This window comes from Triticum urartu, chromosome 5A (genome assembly GCF_056163025.1).
Source record: "Triticum urartu cultivar PI428250 chromosome 5A, HENAU_Tu73, whole genome shotgun sequence".
NCBI lineage: Eukaryota > Viridiplantae > Streptophyta > Magnoliopsida > Poales > Poaceae > Triticum > Triticum urartu.
The window spans coordinates 672,527,673-672,550,581 of NC_141877.1; the positions used below are offsets into that span (position 1 = coordinate 672,527,673).

General features: G+C 53.1%; 1 protein-coding gene across 1 annotated transcript; it reads left to right on the forward strand.

Annotated features, from left to right (window-relative positions):
- Window positions 1–1,958: 1,958 nt before the first annotated feature.
- On the forward strand, window positions 1,959–4,247 carry LOC147973974 (expansin-B4-like). Its single transcript, XM_087522311.1, has 4 exons — window positions 1,959–2,311; window positions 2,422–2,531; window positions 2,931–3,115; window positions 3,545–4,247. Exons 1-4 carry the CDS (start codon window positions 2,092–2,094, stop codon window positions 3,882–3,884), a joined length of 855 nt encoding a protein of 284 aa, XP_087378437.1. The 5' UTR covers window positions 1,959–2,091; the 3' UTR covers window positions 3,885–4,247.
- Window positions 4,248–22,909: the final 18,662 nt, after the last annotated feature.

Consider the following 22,909-nt stretch of genomic DNA (forward strand, 5'->3'; position numbering starts at 1 on the left):
ATCAGATCATATCAAATCTAAACCTGACCGTCGCATCGTGGCGTAACGTGCACATATCAATGTGCAACGATTATGGAGTACAGTAGTAAGGAATTCCTCTGCAAATATCAACCTGACTGCAAGGAATTCCTCTCGACGAAACGATAGCCAGCCATGCGTCTGCGTCTCTCCGTTAATAGTACAACCGTGACCAACTGACCCACACATTACGTACTAATACTCCCAACAACAAGGTCGCACGTTACAAAGTACTCCCTTCGTTTCATAATATAAGAGTGTTTTTGACACTAGCATGCGACGGAGGGATTAGTTTATGCCTTCCACCGAATGAAATGAGAGCCTGCCACCGTCACCTTTATGCAGAGATACATGATTAGACGCGTAGAGCAGTGGGAATCTTAGGCTAAAGCTTCTCCTTTTTTATCTGCGAGAAATTTCTTAGGGCAAAGCTAAGCAGCCCAAAAGTGTGAAGCGCGTAACGATAATAATGGGCATCCATGCAACCACGTTAAGCTGTGGTGCCGTTGCCTGGCACCCTTGACTTTGCAGCTGCATGCATCCTAATCTCACGGACCGACACCCTTCTCCGACCACCGTCCGTATGTGCGTGGTATTGGTATCGATCGTGTCTTCCACACAGATCCATCCACCTGCTAACTGGTACTAGTAGTTTAATCCGGCGGTGCATGTGGTTTGGTAATCGCCCGTCGACGTAGCACATGCCCCATGTTACACTAGCCAGCTACCACGTACGTACGTACACACCCCGATACGCATACACACGTCTTTACTTGTTCTCATCTCATATTTTTCCTTCCACACCCATGACCCATGCCATGCCATACACGCATGCATGTGCGCCACTTTCGTTTCCCGCCTTTCTTTTCCACCGTTTCGTCTCGCCCTTTTTTAAAATTATTATTGAAATACATGCACGCATGTGTCTACAAGTCATACCAATTCACATCAAATCAAGGGAATATTTCCAGTTCCAGCGCATAACTTGATTCCTACTACTACACAAGAATCAATTAATTAGGTGCTAGCACTGTACGATGCAACTTGCACTGTATGAGGTGAGGCCGATGCGATGCGATGCTTGTTATACGAACAGCATTTATACTACAACGCATCCATTATGGTTTATGCACGTATACTGCCAGATCCCGAATGTGCCCCCCGTACATACAGTGGTAGAGTTACTCCATACAGTACCGTACCACAAATCTGGTTGTATACATACACCGGCCAGTTGGGGGCCTTGTGTGCGTCCAACACAAAGTCACAAAGTACGTACTACGTACGGATGGACACCTTCCCCCCGCATCGATCCGCGATCAAGTAGGATAACACAGGTTGTTGAGTAGAGTAGATATAGATATTATCAGTCGTACAAGGACAAGGATGGTTACATCGATGCAGGTGCGTCTCACTGGCAGGCAGAAACCCTGTCAGTCCGTTGCCAGTATATACTATACTAATTAAGCACCCATGCCCGATTAGTTTACCACTCCGAGCAGTACTAGTAGCCATTATCGAGCTTCATTAGCTAACCAGTAATAGCAGTAGTAATCTGCAAGCCTGCAAGTGAGCTAGTAGTAGGAAAATGGATGTGAACGTATTGATTCTTGATCGGGCTTTGTGGTGCTGGAGAACGGAAAAAGTCTTTGGATGCTTGTGAGTGGCATGATGATGAAGACGACGGTCATTCGCGCGCCTAGCTAGCTCGTAGCTGGTCAAGGCCATGCAGATGCACCGGTCTCTCTGTGCTGCGTGCATCTAGGGCAGCCATGTGCACCCCAGCAACATGGCACGTTCGCCTCTGCGCCAAACCCACCCCCGACGACTAGTTTAATGTACATTCTACGTGGAGGCCATGGCCAGGGGTCCTCCTACAAGTGTACCGCTGGTCCGCTGCTGCCGAGCCTCCGTCCGGCCGCCCGTCCGGTTTATAAATGGGGGCGCCCACCACGGAGAGACCTCATCCCCCTCCCTCCTACCCACACCCAGCCAAACGCAGCCAACTGAACGGCACGCTACGCTACAAGCTGAGCGTGAGCCGGTAGTGTCACTAGTGAGCGAGTGAGGGAAATGGGGAAGCCGCAGCTCACGCTCCTGGGAGTGGCGGCGGTGCTGCTGCTCTCCTCCTCCCTCCACGGCGCCAGGGCGGAGGAGGAGTCCGCCGGCCTGGACACGGGCGTCGCCGGCGAGCCCGGCGTGCTCAACTCCAGCGCCGTGTCCATCGGGCAGTCGGGCGTCGCCCGGGCCACCTGGTACGGCGCGCCCAACGGCGCCGGCCCCTACGACAACGGTACGCCGCGCCTCCATTTCTTCTCGCATTCTCAGATCTGGAGCTTTGCTTTTGCTTGGCCCCGTTGCTTACAACAATGGCGGCCGCCCCGGGTGTGGATGTGGATGCAGGCGGCGCTTGCGGGTTCAAGAACGTGAACCGGTACCCGTTCATGGCCATGACCTCCTGCGGCAACCAGCCGCTGTTCAAGGACGGCAAGGGCTGCGGCGCATGCTACAAGGTACTCCTATGCCCCTACTTGCTTCACTTCACTCCACTAGTGTCACTAGCTAGGTGGAGTAATTAGTCGCCTTCTTAATCGTCCTTGGATGCTCTCCGTCATCGACCGTACTCCGGTCAAAGTCAGTAGAGTAGTTGCGAGGCATGCTGGCCCATCCCCACTTTACTTTGTTCGATCGACGCCGTGCCACTGCGCGTGCACCTGCACCGGCACGTTCGCGTGGCACGGCTCCCCATGCAGTGCGACGCACCAGTGTTCCGTGTCCTTTTGTCTGTCCAGCAAAATGGGGTTTATTCATTTATTTTTCTAGTAAAATGTCACAGATATTTTCCCGTCCTACTAGTAGTACTAGTGTTGGTTTTCTGATGATGTATACGTATGTACGTGACACCAACACAGATCAAGTGCACGAAGCACAAGGCGTGCTCTGGGCGGCAGGAGACGGTGGTGATCACGGACATGAACTACTACCCGGTGGCGCCCTACCACTTCGACCTCAGCGGCACCGCCTTCGGCAAGCTCGCCAAGCCCGGCCGCAACGACGAGCTCCGCCACGCCGGCATCATCGACATCCAGTTCACCAGGTAATCTTTGCTTCTTTCTCTTTTTACCTCACTTCACTTCACTCAGTGCTACTACTAGTCTCAGTGTGCCACCGACACTGCCCGCGTGAGCTCTGCAACTTCTCTGTAGCATCAACCGCCCACATTAACTGCTACCACTGCCCTCCCCTTGTTCACACACACACACACAGACCCAGAGCGAGGTGGACACACGCTTGACTGCGGCACATGCCTCGCTGCGCAGCTCTTGTCGCCGTGCACTGTACTGTAAACAGCCCAGGCATCCGTCGCCATCACCACATCGAATACTATAATCTTGCCCACATCACTTTTCCTCTGAAACTTTGATCAGCAAAGCAGTGGCACCAACATGAAAAGATTCCCCTCCCACCCAGCTAGTAGATCTGGCAACTCATGGTAACAATGGCTGGCTGATGAAATGAAATGCAGGGTGCCTTGCGAGTTCCCGGGGCTCAAGGTGGGGTTCCACGTGGAGGAGGGGTCCAACGCGGTGTACATGGCGATCCTGGTGGAGTACGAGAACGGCGACGGCGACGTGGTGCAGGTGGACCTCATGGAGTCCGGCCGCCGGGGAGGGGGAGGCGGGCGGTGGACGCGGATGCGCGAGTCGTGGGGCTCCATCTGGCGCCTCGACTCCAACCACCGCCTGCAGGCGCCCTTCTCCCTCCGCATCCGCAACGAGTCCGGCAAGACGCTCGTCGCCCGCAACGTCATCCCCAAGAACTGGAGGCCCAACACCTTCTATCGCTCCATCGTCCAGTACAGCTAGACCTCTCCCTCCATTGACGAGAGCTCTGTTTTGGCTTGGCGGGAGTCGATGCATGCTGTTTTGGCGGGAGTTTTCAATTAATTAATTAATTCATATTCTCAAGTTGTATCGTGGGAAATAGAGGAGGCACCCTAGCGTGTTCAAGCACGCTGGCTCTCCCGCCCACTTTATTAGTCGTCGTCGTCCTCGTCGTATTAATGGTTTCAGACTTTGCGGATGCATCTGCAAGCATGCTCTGTATCCATGATCACATTTATGTATGTGTGAATCATGCATCATCCATGATGTGTCATCACATCGGTCGGATCAGACTGAGCAAGGCTATGTATAAATGTTCCTGGCTTTTAATTTCGTTCGGTACTACTTTTCTGCTCTCTCCGTCCAAATTACTCGTAGTAGAAAATGGATGTATCTAGACCTAAAATACATTTAGATATATCAAAGTACTATTTTTCGTGCAATTTACCTTCGTACTCTAGACTACTAGGTAGATTACAGCGACCGACGGGAAAACCATTTGAGCAACTAAACTTCAGAGACTAGTCGAGTAGTAGATCCATCTTCTCTTTTCTTTCTGTGAAGAACGGCGTCTACACACTGTTAATCCGAGACAAGTGAGTGTGACGGACTGACCAAGAAATTCAGTCATGGGCCGGTCAAAGTTAGCGCTGTTACTGACTGAAAGAAAGAGATTCAGTCATGGGCCGGTCAAAGTTATTGTTCTAGTTTCAGACAAAGGTACGTAGTACGCACTACTGTATGTCTCACCTGCGATTGCAGAGGATCATCGGTCCTATTGACGACGGATCGGATTAGCCCTGGCGATTCCATTCCTTGTAGAGTTCTGTCTTGCTCTGGCGGGAACGGTTTCTCTTCAGGATTTGAATTCTGCGTCCTGAATCCTGCGCGCGAGCACGGGAAGAGGAGGGGGGGGGGGGGGGGGGGGGGTCATGTGCTGCATCATGCGTCCATGAAACAGCCATGATCCATTTATACGCGGATCACGTGTGATCCATGATTCATGTCTTTCTGTTTTCTCTTTCATCTTTCTACGTGTCTAAAACAAGTGCGCTGCGTTCATATGCAGCGACGGGTGTTCAACAAAATAGGTATGAGCATCGACGGCCGGGCTCCTCAACCCCCGTACAGTGGTGGCGGGAGGCGCTTGCCCGCTGCCTCGCCGGAGCCTGTGTGATCCGTTTGGCGCCCCAAAGTCATGGCGGCGGCGCGTGCTCTGACCCGGGCGTAAATGCCGGCTTGACTCATGGCGCGTCTGCTGCCATGGAGCAATGTTCCGTCATGGGAGGCAGAGGGCGTAGGAGGCCACGACAGCCCTAGCAGAATAGGCCGCGGAGGCCGAGTTGCACGCCTCTCCAAAGCTGGTTCGGGTCACCGGCAACCCCTGGAGCCGCAACCGCCTCGTGGTTGAACTGCCGGGCTTCGGCCACGAGAGTTCTATCATGGACCTCACATTGACCGGCGAGGTGCAAGCCGCAGGCTATGATGAGGAAGAGTAGGATCTGGGACACAGCAGCCTCCCGAGTCCCTTGAGCCGGTTCATTTTCCATGTCCTGCTCTATCTCACCGGCTGTCGGTGGGAACGACACCTATGGGATCACAAGAATCCCTACTACGGTTGCGGGGCGCGGGGTCGTGAGAAGAGCGAATCAAACAGATAGCACACGGTTCGTTTATCCAGGTTCGGGCCGCGGGGATGCGTAAAACCCTACTCCTGCTTTGGTGGATTATATATCTGTGTTCTTGAGCTAGCTATGGGGCATGAGGAGCTCCAAAAAGCCGAATCCTCCTCCTGATCGCCTTGGGCCTCCTTTTATAGGAAAGGGGTTGCCACAGTAGTACCAGGAGGTGGAAAGGGAAACAGTGATGCGAGGTTATCCCTCGCACTACATGACAAGGCGCATTTAATGCGTCTTGCCCAGGTGTCCTTGCTTTATTGGGGACGGGGGAGAGCCCTGTCTCGTCCGTCGCCGCTCCCTCTCGCGTCGACACGCGCCCTGGCCAGCGGCGCCCGCGGTGCCATGTAGGCAGGCAGGCAGCTGAGGTGGCGCAGTGGTGGGTCTCCACGAAGATCTGCATGCCGCCACGCAGGTGCCTGCCCAGCTGGTTGGGTCGGCAGCTGCATGCGAACGGCGGTGGAGGTTTGACTGGCGTGGGCCTGATGGTGGCCCAACGGGTGTTCTTGGCAAGGGCCTTGCCGGGCCCCGTGGCGCCTGCTGTCATCCCCGGCAAGGCTCTTCCCGGGGCCTTGTGGTCCTCCTTGGCTGGGATCCCGCCAAGGATCATCATCTTCTGAAGGGTGTATCTGATCTCGAATGTCTTCACAAAGATCTGCATGCCACCACGGGGATGTCTCCCGAATCCTTGCCCCATGGGGGCAGTGGACTCAAGGGTGACTCACTCCGTAGGTGTGGGGCGAGCTGCCACGGTAAGGGTCTTGCCGGGTTTGCTAAAACCGCCTCCCGGCAAGGATCTTGCCGGGGGGTCCGCTTCGTCCCCTTTGCTCTTTGTGGTCTTGGTCTTGACGTCATTCTGCTTCTCCTGAGCTTCGGCCTTACCTTGGCTCGCTTCCCTTGCCTTGCTCAGTGTGGTGGTGCCCGTGGCTTAGACTGCCCGTGCACAGTTATAGGGGTACAAAAAGCGTACCCCTCTTTTTGTACACCGACATCGGCGACCACACCATCATTCTGAGGGGTCATGTGCTGCATCATGTGTCCATGAAACAGCCATGATCCATTTATACGCGGATCACGTGTGATCCATGATCCATGTCTTTCTGTTTTCTCTTTCATCTTTCTACGTGTCTAAAACAAGTGCGCTGCGTTCATATGTAGCGACGGGTGAAACCATTTCAACAAAATAGGTATGAGCATCGATGGCCGGGCTCCTCAACCCCCGTACAGTGGTGGCGGGAGGCGCTTGCCCGCTGCCTCGCCGGAGCCTGTGCGATCCGTTTGGCGCCCCAAAGTCATGGCGGCGGCGCGTGCTCTGACCCGGGCGTAAATGCCGGCTTGACTCATGGCGCGTCTGCTGCCATGGAGCGACGTTCCGTCATGGGAGGCAGAGGGCGTAGGAGGCCACGACAGCCCTAGCAGAATAGGCCGCGGAGGCCGAGTTGCACGCCTCTCCAAAGCCGGTTCGGGTCACCGGCAACCCCTGGAGCCGCAACCGCCTCGTGGTTGAACTGCCGGGCTTCGGCCACGAGAGTTCTATCATGGACCTCACATTGACCGGCGAGGTGCAAGCCGCAGGCTATGATGAGGAAGAGTAGGATCTGGGACACAGCAGCCTCCCGAGTCCCTTGAGCCGGTTCATTTTCCATGTCCTGCTCTATCTCACCGGCTGTCGGTGGGAACGACACCTATGGGATCACAAGAATCCCTACTACGGTTGCGGGGCGCGGGGTCGTGAGAAGAGCGAATCAAACAGATAGCACACGGTTCGTTTATCCAGGTTCGGGCCGCGGGGATGCGTAAAACCCTACTCCTGCTTTGGTGGATTATATATCTGTGTTCTTGAGCTAGCTATGGGGCATGAGGAGCTCCAAAAAGCCGAATCCTCCTCCTGATCGCCTTGGGCCTCCTTTTATAGGAAAGGGGTTGCCACAGTAGTACCAGGAGGTGGAAAGGGAAACAGTGATGCGAGGTTATCCCTCGCACTACATGACAAGGCGCATTTAATGCGTCTTGCCCAGGTGTCCTTGCTTTATTGGGGACGGGGGAGAGCCCTGTCTCGTCCGTCGCCGCTCCCTCTCGCGTCGACACGCGCCCTGGCCAGCGGCGCCCGCGGTGCCATGTAGGCAGGCAGGCAGCTGAGGTGGCGCAGTGGTGGGTCTCCACGAAGATCTGCATGCCGCCACGCAGGTGCCTGCCCAGCTGGTTGGGTCGGCAGCTGCATGCGAACGGCGGTGGAGGTTTGACTGGCGTGGGCCTGATGGTGGCCCAACGGGTGTTCTTGGCAAGGGCCTTGCCGGGCCCCGTGGCGCCTGCTGTCATCCCCGGCAAGGCTCTTCCCGGGGCCTTGTGGTCCTCCTTGGCTGGGATCCCGCCAAGGATCATCATCTTCTGAAGGGTGTATCTGATCTCGAATGTCTTCACAAAGATCTGCATGCCACCACGGGGATGTCTCCCGAATCCTTGCCCCATGGGGGCAGTGGACTCAAGGGTGACTCACTCCGTAGGTGTGGGGCGAGCTGCCACGGTAAGGGTCTTGCCGGGTTTGCTAAAACCGCCTCCCGGCAAGGATCTTGCCGGGGGGTCCGCTTCGTCCCCTTTGCTCTTTGTGGTCTTGGTCTTGACGTCATTCTGCTTCTCCTGAGCTTCGGCCTTACCTTGGCTCGCTTCCCTTGCCTTGCTCAGTGTGGTGGTGCCCGTGGCTTAGACTGCCCGTGCACAGTTATAGGGGTACAAAAAGCGTACCCCTCTTTTTGTACACCGACATCGGCGACCACACCATCATTCTGAGGGGTCATGTGCTGCATCATGTGTCCATGAAACAGCCATGATCCATTTATACGCGGATCACGTGTGATCCATGATCCATGTCTTTCTGTTTTCTCTTTCATCTTTCTACGTGTCTAAAACAAGTGCGCTGCGTTCATATGTAGCGACGGGTGAAACCATTTCAACAAAATAGGTATGAGCATCGATGGCCGGGCTCCTCAACCCCCGTACAGTGGTGGCGGGAGGCGCTTGCCCGCTGCCTCGCCGGAGCCTGTGCGATCCGTTTGGCGCCCCAAAGTCATGGCGGCGGCGCGTGCTCTGACCCGGGCGTAAATGCCGGCTTGACTCATGGCGCGTCTGCTGCCATGGAGCGACGTTCCGTCATGGGAGGCAGAGGGCGTAGGAGGCCACGACAGCCCTAGCAGAATAGGCCGCGGAGGCCGAGTTGCACGCCTCTCCAAAGCCGGTTCGGGTCACCGGCAACCCCTGGAGCCGCAACCGCCTCGTGGTTGAACTGCCGGGCTTCGGCCACGAGAGTTCTATCATGGACCTCACATTGACCGGCGAGGTGCAAGCCGCAGGCTATGATGAGGAAGAGTAGGATCTGGGACACAGCAGCCTCCCGAGTCCCTTGAGCCGGTTCATTTTCCATGTCCTGCTCTATCTCACCGGCTGTCGGTGGGAACGACACCTATGGGATCACAAGAATCCCTACTACGGTTGCGGGGCGCGGGGTCGTGAGAAGAGCGAATCAAACAGATAGCACACGGTTCGTTTATCCAGGTTCGGGCCGCGGGGATGCGTAAAACCCTACTCCTGCTTTGGTGGATTATATATCTGTGTTCTTGAGCTAGCTATGGGGCATGAGGAGCTCCAAAAAGCCGAATCCTCCTCCTGATCGCCTTGGGCCTCCTTTTATAGGAAAGGGGTTGCCACAGTAGTACCAGGAGGTGGAAAGGGAAACAGTGATGCGAGGTTATCCCTCGCACTACATGACAAGGCGCATTTAATGCGTCTTGCCCAGGTGTCCTTGCTTTATTGGGGACGGGGGAGAGCCCTGTCTCGTCCGTCGCCGCTCCCTCTCGCGTCGACACGCGCCCTGGCCAGCGGCGCCCGCGGTGCCATGTAGGCAGGCAGGCAGCTGAGGTGGCGCAGTGGTGGGTCTCCACGAAGATCTGCATGCCGCCACGCAGGTGCCTGCCCAGCTGGTTGGGTCGGCAGCTGCATGCGAACGGCGGTGGAGGTTTGACTGGCGTGGGCCTGATGGTGGCCCAACGGGTGTTCTTGGCAAGGGCCTTGCCGGGCCCCGTGGCGCCTGCTGTCATCCCCGGCAAGGCTCTTCCCGGGGCCTTGTGGTCCTCCTTGGCTGGGATCCCGCCAAGGATCATCATCTTCTGAAGGGTGTATCTGATCTCGAATGTCTTCACAAAGATCTGCATGCCACCACGGGGATGTCTCCCGAATCCTTGCCCCATGGGGGCAGTGGACTCAAGGGTGACTCACTCCGTAGGTGTGGGGCGAGCTGCCACGGTAAGGGTCTTGCCGGGTTTGCTAAAACCGCCTCCCGGCAAGGATCTTGCCGGGGGGTCCGCTTCGTCCCCTTTGCTCTTTGTGGTCTTGGTCTTGACGTCATTCTGCTTCTCCTGAGCTTCGGCCTTACCTTGGCTCGCTTCCCTTGCCTTGCTCAGTGTGGTGGTGCCCGTGGCTTAGACTGCCCGTGCACAGTTATAGGGGTACAAAAAGCGTACCCCTCTTTTTGTACACCGACATCGGCGACCACACCATCATTCTGAGGGGTCATGTGCTGCATCATGTGTCCATGAAACAGCCATGATCCATTTATACGCGGATCACGTGTGATCCATGATCCATGTCTTTCTGTTTTCTCTTTCATCTTTCTACGTGTCTAAAACAAGTGTGCTGCGTTCATATGTAGCGACGGGTGAAACCATTTCAACAAAATAGGTATGAGCATCGATGGCCGGGCTCCTCAACCCCCGTACAGTGGTGGCGGGAGGCGCTTGCCCGCTGCCTCGCCGGAGCCTGTGCGATCCGTTTGGCGCCCCAAAGTCATGGCGGCGGCGCGTGCTCTGACCCGGGCGTAAATGCCGGCTTGACTCATGGCGCGTCTGCTGCCATGGAGCGACGTTCCGTCATGGGAGGCAGAGGGCGTAGGAGGCCACGACAGCCCTAGCAGAATAGGCCGCGGAGGCCGAGTTGCACGCCTCTCCAAAGCCGGTTCGGGTCACCGGCAACCCCTGGAGCCGCAACCGCCTCGTGGTTGAACTGCCGGGCTTCGGCCACGAGAGTTCTATCATGGACCTCACATTGACCGGCGAGGTGCAAGCCGCAGGCTATGATGAGGAAGAGTAGGATCTGGGACACAGCAGCCTCCCGAGTCCCTTGAGCCGGTTCATTTTCCATGTCCTGCTCTATCTCACCGGCTGTCGGTGGGAACGACACCTATGGGATCACAAGAATCCCTACTACGGTTGCGGGGCGCGGGGTCGTGAGAAGAGCGGATCAAACAGATAGCACACGGTTCGTTTATCCAGGTTCGGGCCGCGGGGATGCGTAAAACCCTACTCCTGCTTTGGTGGATTATATATCTGTGTTCTTGAGCTAGCTATGGGGCATGAGGAGCTCCAAAAAGCCGAATCCTCCTCCTGATCGCCTTGGGCCTCCTTTTATAGGAAAGGGGTTGCCACAGTAGTACCAGGAGGTGGAAAGGGAAACAGTGATGCGAGGTTATCCCTCGCACTACATGACAAGGCGCATTTAATGCGTCTTGCCCAGGTGTCCTTGCTTTATTGGGGACGGGGGAGAGCCCTGTCTCGTCCGTCGCCGCTCCCTCTCGCGTCGACACGCGCCCTGGCCAGCGGCGCCCGCGGTGCCATGTAGGCAGGCAGGCAGCTGAGGTGGCGCAGTGGTGGGTCTCCACGAAGATCTGCATGCCGCCACGCAGGTGCCTGCCCAGCTGGTTGGGTCGGCAGCTGCATGCGAACGGCGGTGGAGGTTTGACTGGCGTGGGCCTGATGGTGGCCCAACGGGTGTTCTTGGCAAGGGCCTTGCCGGGCCCCGTGGCGCCTGCTGTCATCCCCGGCAAGGCTCTTCCCGGGGCCTTGTGGTCCTCCTTGGCTGGGATCCCGCCAAGGATCATCATCTTCTGAAGGGTGTATCTGATCTCGAATGTCTTCACAAAGATCTGCATGCCACCACGGGGATGTCTCCCGAATCCTTGCCCCATGGGGGCAGTGGACTCAAGGGTGACTCACTCCGTAGGTGTGGGGCGAGCTGCCACGGTAAGGGTCTTGCCGGGTTTGCTAAAACCGCCTCCCGGCAAGGATCTTGCCGGGGGGTCCGCTTCGTCCCCTTTGCTCTTTGTGGTCTTGGTCTTGACGTCATTCTGCTTCTCCTGAGCTTCGGCCTTACCTTGGCTCGCTTCCCTTGCCTTGCTCAGTGTGGTGGTGCCCGTGGCTTAGACTGCCCGTGCACAGTTATAGGGGTACAAAAAGCGTACCCCTCTTTTTGTACACCGACATCGGCGACCACACCATCATTCTGAGGGGTCATGTGCTGCATCATGTGTCCATGAAACAGCCATGATCCATTTATACGCGGATCACGTGTGATCCATGATCCATGTCTTTCTGTTTTCTCTTTCATCTTTCTACGTGTCTAAAACAAGTGTGCTGCGTTCATATGTAGCGACGGGTGAAACCATTTCAACAAAATAGGTATGAGCATCGATGGCCGGGCTCCTCAACCCCCGTACAGTGGTGGCGGGAGGCGCTTGCCCGCTGCCTCGCCGAAGCCTGTGCGATCCGTTTGGCGCCCCAAAGTCATGGCGGCGGCGCGTGCTCTGACCCGGGCGTAAATGCCGGCTTGACTCATGGCGCGTCTGCTGCCATGGAGCGACGTTCCGTCATGGGAGGCAGAGGGCGTAGGAGGCCACGACAGCCCTAGCAGAATAGGCCGCGGAGGCCGAGTTGCACGCCTCTCCAAAGCCGGTTCGGGTCACCGGCAACCCCTGGAGCCGCAACCGCCTCGTGGTTGAACTGCCGGGCTTCGGCCACGAGAGTTCTATCATGGACCTCACATTGACCGGCGAGGTGCAAGCCGCAGGCTATGATGAGGAAGAGTAGGATCTGGGACACAGCAGCCTCCCGAGTCCCTTGAGCCGGTTCATTTTCCATGTCCTGCTCTATCTCACCGGCTGTCGGTGGGAACGACACCTATGGGATCACAAGAATCCCTACTACGGTTGCGGGGCGCGGGGTCGTGAGAAGAGCGGATCAAACAGATAGCACACGGTTCGTTTATCCAGGTTCGGGCCGCGGGGATGCGTAAAACCCTACTCCTGCTTTGGTGGATTATATATCTGTGTTCTTGAGCTAGCTATGGGGCATGAGGAGCTCCAAAAAGCCGAATCCTCCTCCTGATCGCCTTGGGCCTCCTTTTATAGGAAAGGGGTTGCCACAGTAGTACCAGGAGGTGGAAAGGGAAACAGTGATGCGAGGTTATCCCTCGCACTACATGACAAGGCGCATTTAATGCGTCTTGCCCAGGTGTCCTTGCTTTATTGGGGACGGGGGAGAGCCCTGTCTCGTCCGTCGCCGCTCCCTCTCGCGTCGACACGCGCCCTGGCCAGCGGCGCCCGCGGTGCCATGTAGGCAGGCAGGCAGCTGAGGTGGCGCAGTGGTGGGTCTCCACGAAGATCTGCATGCCGCCACGCAGGTGCCTGCCCAGCTGGTTGGGTCGGCAGCTGCATGCGAACGGCGGTGGAGGTTTGACTGGCGTGGGCCTGATGGTGGCCCAACGGGTGTTCTTGGCAAGGGCCTTGCCGGGCCCCGTGGCGCCTGCTGTCATCCCCGGCAAGGCTCTTCCCGGGGCCTTGTGGTCCTCCTTGGCTGGGATCCCGCCAAGGATCATCATCTTCTGAAGGGTGTATCTGATCTCGAATGTCTTCACAAAGATCTGCATGCCACCACGGGGATGTCTCCCGAATCCTTGCCCCATGGGGGCAGTGGACTCAAGGGTGACTCACTCCGTAGGTGTGGGGCGAGCTGCCACGGTAAGGGTCTTGCCGGGTTTGCTAAAACCGCCTCCCGGCAAGGATCTTGCCGGGGGGTCCGCTTCGTCCCCTTTGCTCTTTGTGGTCTTGGTCTTGACGTCATTCTGCTTCTCCTGAGCTTCGGCCTTACCTTGGCTCGCTTCCCTTGCCTTGCTCAGTGTGGTGGTGCCCGTGGCTTAGACTGCCCGTGCACAGTTATAGGGGTACAAAAAGCGTACCCCTCTTTTTGTACACCGACATCGGCGACCACACCATCATTCTGAGGGGTCATGTGCTGCATCATGTGTCCATGAAACAGCCATGATCCATTTATACGCGGATCACGTGTGATCCATGATCCATGTCTTTCTGTTTTCTCTTTCATCTTTCTACGTGTCTAAAACAAGTGTGCTGCGTTCATATGTAGCGACGGGTGAAACCATTTCAACAAAATAGGTATGAGCATCGATGGCCGGGCTCCTCAACCCCCGTACAGTGGTGGCGGGAGGCGCTTGCCCGCTGCCTCGCCGGAGCCTGTGCGATCCGTTTGGCGCCCCAAAGTCATGGCGGCGGCGCGTGCTCTGACCCGGGCGTAAATGCCGGCTTGACTCATGGCGCGTCTGCTGCCATGGAGCGACGTTCCGTCATGGGAGGCAGAGGGCGTAGGAGGCCACGACAGCCCTAGCAGAATAGGCCGCGGAGGCCGAGTTGCACGCCTCTCCAAAGCCGGTTCGGGTCACCGGCAACCCCTGGAGCCGCAACCGCCTCGTGGTTGAACTGCCGGGCTTCGGCCACGAGAGTTCTATCATGGACCTCACATTGACCGGCGAGGTGCAAGCCGCAGGCTATGATGAGGAAGAGTAGGATCTGGGACACAGCAGCCTCCCGAGTCCCTTGAGCCGGTTCATTTTCCATGTCCTGCTCTATCTCACCGGCTGTCGGTGGGAACGACACCTATGGGATCACAAGAATCCCTACTACGGTTGCGGGGCGCGGGGTCGTGAGAAGAGCGGATCAAACAGATAGCACACGGTTCGTTTATCCAGGTTCGGGCCGCGGGGATGCGTAAAACCCTACTCCTGCTTTGGTGGATTATATATCTGTGTTCTTGAGCTAGCTATGGGGCATGAGGAGCTCCAAAAAGCCGAATCCTCCTCCTGATCGCCTTGGGCCTCCTTTTATAGGAAAGGGGTTGCCACAGTAGTACCAGGAGGTGGAAAGGGAAACAGTGATGCGAGGTTATCCCTCGCACTACATGACAAGGCGCATTTAATGCGTCTTGCCCAGGTGTCCTTGCTTTATTGGGGACGGGGGAGAGCCCTGTCTCGTCCGTCGCCGCTCCCTCTCGCGTCGACACGCGCCCTGGCCAGCGGCGCCCGCGGTGCCATGTAGGCAGGCAGGCAGCTGAGGTGGCGCAGTGGTGGGTCTCCACGAAGATCTGCATGCCGCCACGCAGGTGCCTGCCCAGCTGGTTGGGTCGGCAGCTGCATGCGAACGGCGGTGGAGGTTTGACTGGCGTGGGCCTGATGGTGGCCCAACGGGTGTTCTTGGCAAGGGCCTTGCCGGGCCCCGTGGCGCCTGCTGTCATCCCCGGCAAGGCTCTTCCCGGGGCCTTGTGGTCCTCCTTGGCTGGGATCCCGCCAAGGATCATCATCTTCTGAAGGGTGTATCTGATCTCGAATGTCTTCACAAAGATCTGCATGCCACCACGGGGATGTCTCCCGAATCCTTGCCCCATGGGGGCAGTGGACTCAAGGGTGACTCACTCCGTAGGTGTGGGGCGAGCTGCCACGGTAAGGGTCTTGCCGGGTTTGCTAAAACCGCCTCCCGGCAAGGATCTTGCCGGGGGGTCCGCTTCGTCCCCTTTGCTCTTTGTGGTCTTGGTCTTGACGTCATTCTGCTTCTCCTGAGCTTCGGCCTTACCTTGGCTCGCTTCCCTTGCCTTGCTCAGTGTGGTGGTGCCCGTGGCTTAGACTGCCCGTGCACAGTTATAGGGGTACAAAAAGCGTACCCCTCTTTTTGTACACCGACATCGGCGACCACACCATCATTCTGAGGGGTCATGTGCTGCATCATGTGTCCATGAAACAGCCATGATCCATTTATACGCGGATCACGTGTGATCCATGATCCATGTCTTTCTGTTTTCTCCTTCATCTTTCTACGTGTCTAAAACAAGTGTGCTGCGTTCATATGTAGCGACGGGTGAAACCATTTCAACAAAATAGGTATGAGCATCGATGGCCGGGCTCCTCAACCCCCGTACAGTGGTGGCGGGAGGCGCTTGCCCGCTGCCTCGCCGGAGCCTGTGCGATCCGTTTGGCGCCCCAAAGTCATGGCGGCGGCGCGTGCTCTGACCCGGGCGTAAATGCCGGCTTGACTCATGGCGCGTCTGCTGCCATGGAGCGACGTTCCGTCATGGGAGGCAGAGGGCGTAGGAGGCCACGACAGCCCTAGCAGAATAGGCCGCGGAGGCCGAGTTGCACGCCTCTCCAAAGCCGGTTCGGGTCACCGGCAACCCCTGGAGCCGCAACCGCCTCGTGGTTGAACTGCCGGGCTTCGGCCACGAGAGTTCTATCATGGACCTCACATTGACCGGCGAGGTGCAAGCCGCAGGCTATGATGAGGAAGAGTAGGATCTGGGACACAGCAGCCTCCCGAGTCCCTTGAGCCGGTTCATTTTCCATGTCCTGCTCTATCTCACCGGCTGTCGGTGGGAACGACACCTATGGGATCACAAGAATCCCTACTACGGTTGCGGGGCGCGGGGTCGTGAGAAGAGCGGATCAAACAGATAGCACACGGTTCGTTTATCCGTGTGACTGCCCAGCTGGTTGGGTCGGCAGCTGCATGCGAACGGCGGTGGAGGTTTGACTGGCGTGGGCCTGATGGTGGCCCAACGGGTGTTGTTGGCAAGGGCCTTGCCGGGCCCCGTGGCGCCTGCTGTCATCCCCGGCAAGGCTCTTCCCGGGGCCTTGTGGTCCTCCTTGGCTGGGATCCCGCCAAGGATCATCATCTTCTGAAGGGTGTATCTGATCTCGAATGTCTTCACAAAGATCTGCATGCCACCACGGGGATGTCTCCCGAATCCTTGCCCCATGGGGGCAGTGGACTCATGGGTGACTCACTCCGTAGGTGTGGGGCGAGCTGCCACGGCAAGAGTCTTGCCGGGTTTGCTAAAACCGCCTCTCGGCAAGGATCTTGCCGGGGGGTCCGCTTCGTCCCCTTTACTCTTTGTGGTCTTGGTCTTGACGTCGTTCTGCTTCTCCTGAGCTTCGGCCTTACCTTGGCTCGCCTCCCTTGCCTTGCTCAGTATGGTGGTGCCCGTGGATTAGACTGCTCGTGCACAGTTATAGGGGTACAAAAAGCGTACCCCTCTTTTTGTACACCGACATCGGCGACCACACCATCATTCTGAGGAGCTCAGACGGCTGTTGGACATGGACAATGGCGTGGAGCCGAACGAGCGCCAGAGAAAATTTAGATTGGGTTCTACGTTGCATGTAATTTTATGGATTGTTGAGAATTCGTAAGTGAGGTGTGGAAGAGAAAATTTGAGATATGACCGATCATTATCCGTGGACGCGTCTGGATATATGCGCGGATGTTTGATGGGCCGGATTAGCTGTAAGATGCTCTAAAATACGACCAACTTGTCGAGTAAGATCGAGTTTAAGAACTGGAGGCGGGCGTGGACGCGTGATGTTACTGACTGACAGAGGGAACTCAGTCATGGTCCGGTCAAAGTAATGGTTTCAGTCTCAGACCAACGTACTCCCGCGCTCCCATGTTCCCATGTCTGAACTGCGAATTGCAGAGCAACGAACAAGCTACGGCTTTCCGTAAAGGAGGCATGGGATGGGAGGGCATCTTGGTCTTGGTTTTGATTGTTTTCCTTATCCTACATCCCTACACTACACTTGATCGACTCCTCATTTCGTTCCTCTTTGGGACTTTACAGTTTCGCGCATCGATCTTAAAAAAGGCTGGCATGGGTATGCATGCATTCGCACGCGCTCTCTGCATCGATCAGGGCGATCAACAAGCTTTAGTTTCCATTCTATTTTCTGGCTCCAGTCTATCTATCTCATCGTTATCATTTTCGTCACGCAACTGCATCAACTTGTGGACAAGTTTGAGCTGGTCTCTGTCGCAATGCTTGCATCTGAGTTCGATGTCATCCGCAGGGCGGTGGCGGCGTCCGGCATCCCATCTCCATCATGTTTGTTTCCAGTGGATCGCATTCGTGGCATCAGTCAGAACATATTCTGCTCCAAGAAGAAAGAGTGATTCATTTGGTGGCGATACCAAAATAAAAACAGAGGCAACCACAGCTAGCAGTGACTGTGAGCCAGCCAACAACCGGGAACAACAACATATGCTCATTGCTTTATTATACTCCTACCACTTGTCTATGCATTCCTGGGGCCAAAATCACTATTCTGACCTTATCAGAAAACCATAACACAAAATGAACTCGAAGCAAAATTATTTCACAATCTAACCCTTTTAGCAATATTACAGCCCGTGGCGTTTCTTCGTCACATAAAAACGCCGAACCGGCTAGCTTGCTGCTCTGGCCCCACTTGCTAATGTGGCAGGCTGGAAACGCCGAGCTAGTTTGCGTTTCTGAAAACGCCAGGGGTTTTGGGTTTCTGCCCTGTCCAGCAACTCCATGAGCTTTGGCGTTTCGGTTGCGTCGCCTGCTATCACGTCACCTGCCTGCAGCTTCAGAGCAGCACGACATGCATGCATGCACCATGATGGCTTGCTTTTGAACTGTTTTCGGATTATAATTAACCAAATGGCATCAGCATCCGTGCATGCACCATGCATGTGATGTGCTTAGCACTACGCGTAGGGAGACATGGCCATGCATTTGCACGGCGCGCACACATGCATCTGGTTGCCTGGACGTCTCACTATATATCCACATCAACAGTGAAGCTAGTGGTACCGAGCACGCTAGTACTACGTACAATATCAAGGGCAGCAACGCCATGGCCCTTGCGTTTACAGGCTGGCCAGAAACGCCAACGCTCTTCGCGTTTCCGGAAACGCAATTTGGCTCGACGTTTCCAACCTACCACGTCAGCGAGTGGGGCCAGGGCAGCAACGTGAGCTTGCACAGCGTTTCTATATGGGGATGAAACGCCACGGGCTATAACGTTGTTAAAATGATCAGATTATAAAATAATTTTGTTTCAAGTTTATTTTGTGCTATAATTTTCTGACAAGGTCAAAACAATGATTTTGTCCCACTCCGGGAGGCGTCTCTGCTCTTTTTTCTCCCTTTTTTGAGAAACTTTGGCGTCTCTGCTGTTGATTTTTCCTTTTCTTCCCATCTTTCCTTTTTCCTTTTTTGAGAAACTTCGGACAATGTTAAACATGTATATAAAAATGTTCTTGACATATATAAAGAATGTACAATGTGTATGGAAAAAGTAGATATAAAAATATATGTCTTACAAAATGTTAATCATGTATTTATAATTTTATAATCTGTATAGATAAAATGTTCCTGATGTGTACAAAAACTTTACAATGTTTAAGGAAAAAGTATACATAAAAAATATACGTCCTAGAAAATGATATTCATGTGTTTCCAGAATGTTGAACGTGTATATGAAAATATTCCTGGTGTATACCAAAATTGTACAATGTGCATAGAAAACGTAGACATAAAATATACAACAAAAAGGTTATTCATGTATTTGAAAAAATGTTAAATGTGTATATCAAAGATGTTCCTAGTGTATATGAAAAATGTACAAAGAAAACAAAGAGAAAACCAAAGAAACACACAACAGAAAACAAAAAACCAGTATAACCCAAAAAAATAAAGAAAAACCATAAAAAACTAAGATAGAAACAAAGATACAGAAAGAAAACTGAAGAAAACAGATGTAGAAAAACAAGAAAATCGAAAGAAAAAGTAACAGAAAACACAAAAAAGAGAGAAATAAACCAGATGAAACCATTATATAAAACGAGCGAGTGAGCGGCCGAGTTAACTGGTCGGCCCAAATGTGCAAACCGTTCAGGTGAGATGGATGCTATCCTTGCTATAAGCTAGATATATCATTCACGGTCCTTTTTTAACAGTTGGAAATCTCCTAGAAGATTCTTGATAGTTTTTTTTCTCTTTATATGGGTTTTCTCTATTTATACATAACTTTTTAAAAAATCTTAAATTTTTACTTTAGAAAATTGGAAATTATTCTCATTTTTAATAAATATTCGTGTTTTTCAGAAAGCTTTAAAATTTTCAAAGAAATGTTCTCATTTTCAAAAAGTATTCACATATTCAAAAAATCTTCAGAAATTTTAAAAATTTATTATTAGAACATTTTAAAGAACCGGTTGATATAGTGATCATGTCGTTACTCGCTACATCGGTCAGGTCCCTACAGTGTTCTTTGCAAATAAAAGACATCACTCCGCACAACTGTAATTATGCTGACCCAGGCAGTGACTCTATGCGTCTTGGTCTCATTTTGACGCGCATAGTTCCTCGTAAATAAGCGACGATAGAAGGCCCACGAGACATTGTATCGAAGGACGATGATTTGGATGCATATTTTGTGGGCGCTATTGTGTATCACTCAGTGCGAGCGGGATCGCAAACATCGCTCACCACAAGCCACATAATAGAGTGATCCGGCAAGAAAGAGTAATCCGTTGGTGGGGATGCCAAACTAAAAACACAGTGTCGTGCATTAGTGCAAGGCGGGGAACCACAATCACAACCACAACTAGCAGTGAGCCAGCCAACATTTATGTGATACACTCCTTCCTACTGGCAGTAATAAACGGGAAGAAGAGCATATGCTCATCACTTTACTATACTCCTACTTGTCTTTACACACCTCTTTCTCACGGTATTAAACCTGGAGGCGACTCTTCTCTTTTTTTGTGTGTGTGCGAGAAACTGAGGTGTCTCTGCTGGCGCTTCGTATTTGAGGCATACCACGTCAAATAGTCGTCTAATTGTGATTGGATGCTGGTACTGGTTTTAGGAATCTTAGAGTTTGCTTTTCTTATTAGTTTTGAGAAATTTTTAGAAGGTTCTTGACCTTTTTCTTCCCCTTTTTTCTCTTCATCAATGGGCGAACAAGAAAACCAAATTGGCCCGGCCCATTTTACGGTAGGAAAACTGGATGCTTCTACTGGTTTGTTAATCTTCTTCTAGTTTGGTTTCTTCTTTATCTATTTTGGGGAACTTTTTAGAAGGTTCTTGACTGGATTTTTCTTTTTTCTCCTTATCAGTTTCACTAATTTTCACAATTTAAAAAAAAATCCGCATTTGTATAAATTGTTCATGTTTTTCAAAAAAAATTCTTAAATTTGAAAAATTATTTGGTTTTCTGAAAAAATGATAATTTTTGTAAAAAAAAAATTAGAAATGCCCAGTTTGCCCCAAGAGCACTCGAGCGTGACGTGATGCAATTATGTGACAGCGTCGGTCGCCATTCTTCAACCTCGGAGCACACCCCATATCTATCTACTATCTACTATCTATCTATCTATTATCTATCTATCTATTACCATTATAAAAGCACTAGAGGACGGAGAACCAAATCATCCTATCCATCGAAACCTGCAATCTAATGGTCTACATCCCTCCAGCATACTAAACGTGTTTTATGCTTTAATTACTCATCATGCCATTACGTTAATTAATTACTCACCGTGCCATTGGGTTAACATAGCAGAGGGCAGCGACGTGTTACGTGAGGATGTCAACCCATCTGCCCAGCACCCCACACCTCGCCCCACCTCTTCCCTCCCCGCCAGCCCCCGCCTGCCTCCATCTGCACGCGCCGCCGGATCGCCGCGTCCACGCGTAGCCCGGACCGCCGCCCACGCTCCAGGCGGCCGGTCCGCCGCGCCCACGCTCGAGGCGCCCGGGCCACCCCATCCACGCTCCAGGCAGACCGCGGCGTCCACGCTCAAGGCTCCTAGGCCGCCCCGTCCATGTTCCAGGCGGACCGCGGCGCCATAGCTCCAGGCGCCCGGGCCGCCCCATCCACGCACCGACCGGACCCGCCACGCTCACGCTCCAACCGCTCGGGCCGCAGCGTCCACACACCGCCCGAACATTGGCGCCGCCGGTCCTCCATGCTGCAAGTGCTTTTCCCTCACATTATTTCTGGTTGCAGTGACAATTTTTGGTTTAATTGTACGCATGTTCAATACCACTGCCTTCTAATTTCTGCTGCTGTAATTTCTAGGCTTGCTTCATAGAGTGCCATAGTTAAAACAGATGCAAACATATGTATTGCAGCGGTGGACTGCATAATGCGATAGATGTACATAATGGGAAGATGATTCCGATTTGCTCCTGCACTTTATCAATGTTGCTTACTTTGAACTCTATAGTCACACGTTGTACATGCTGTTCCAATGTCTGATTATTACATATGCTTTTTCACCTTTTTCTGTACTTTGTTGATTTTTCTTTAACATTTGTGTTTTTTTTCTAACGGATGAGCAAGAGTAATTCAGACAAAGTTCCAGGTACGACTATGCATCGTTCCCCATTTAAAGACGTAACGAACTCGTCTACGATTGAAAATGCAAATGTCACTACTAATAGTCAAGAAGCAAAAAAGAATACATTGTATGCCCGAATGTCTGATGAGAAAAGAGCAACATTCCTTGAAAAATATCGTATGTCCCAATAAGAAAAGAAGGCTCAGGCTCTGAATATTATTAACGAGAAAGCTAAAATCCAGTCGGCAGGAATTCTGCGACAGATCCGCACGACTCGGATCGCGTCCATTTTGGATCGGACGGCGCTTATTAATCGTACGACGGTTGTTAATTTCTTTCCGTTTTCTCCACGATCCCGCAATAAATGGTGATTGGATTATGCTTTAAATGCGATTATAATTCTACTAGGCAACTCTATTATCCCGTAATTAATGAGTTACCGTTGGCATGATTATCCCGTAATAAATGGGTTGCCCTAATTTGAAACGTAATTAATGGGTCACCTCCTAATTTGCATGATTTTGCCCGTCCTTTTCTCATCCTAATTTCCCTGGCAAAAAATAGTGTACAAGGTGGGATTTGTACTCTCAACCTTAGCAAGGTAAGACCTCTAAACTAACCACACTAACCAACTAGCCAAGCAATTAGTTGTGTATGTTGCATTTCTTTTTTATAATATAATATGTATAGTTTGCTTTGAATCTTTCTTGTATGTTATAGTTTGAGACACCCTTTGTAGTTATCATGTCAGTTTGAGATGCCCTCTGTAGTTATCATGTCGTTCATGTATAGTTATCATGTTTTCTCTTTGTTAAAATTATCATGTGAAAAAGGCATCCAAATACACCCCAGTAAATTTTGTGTAAATAGCATGGTAAGATACATACTATGGACCTGATAACTTAGCTATAAACACGTGGTAACTCTGACCCATAAGGATAAAAGTTGTTGAAAAATTATCCCCGATAACTTCTATGTTAATAGCATGGTAATATTTCACACCATATACCTGATAA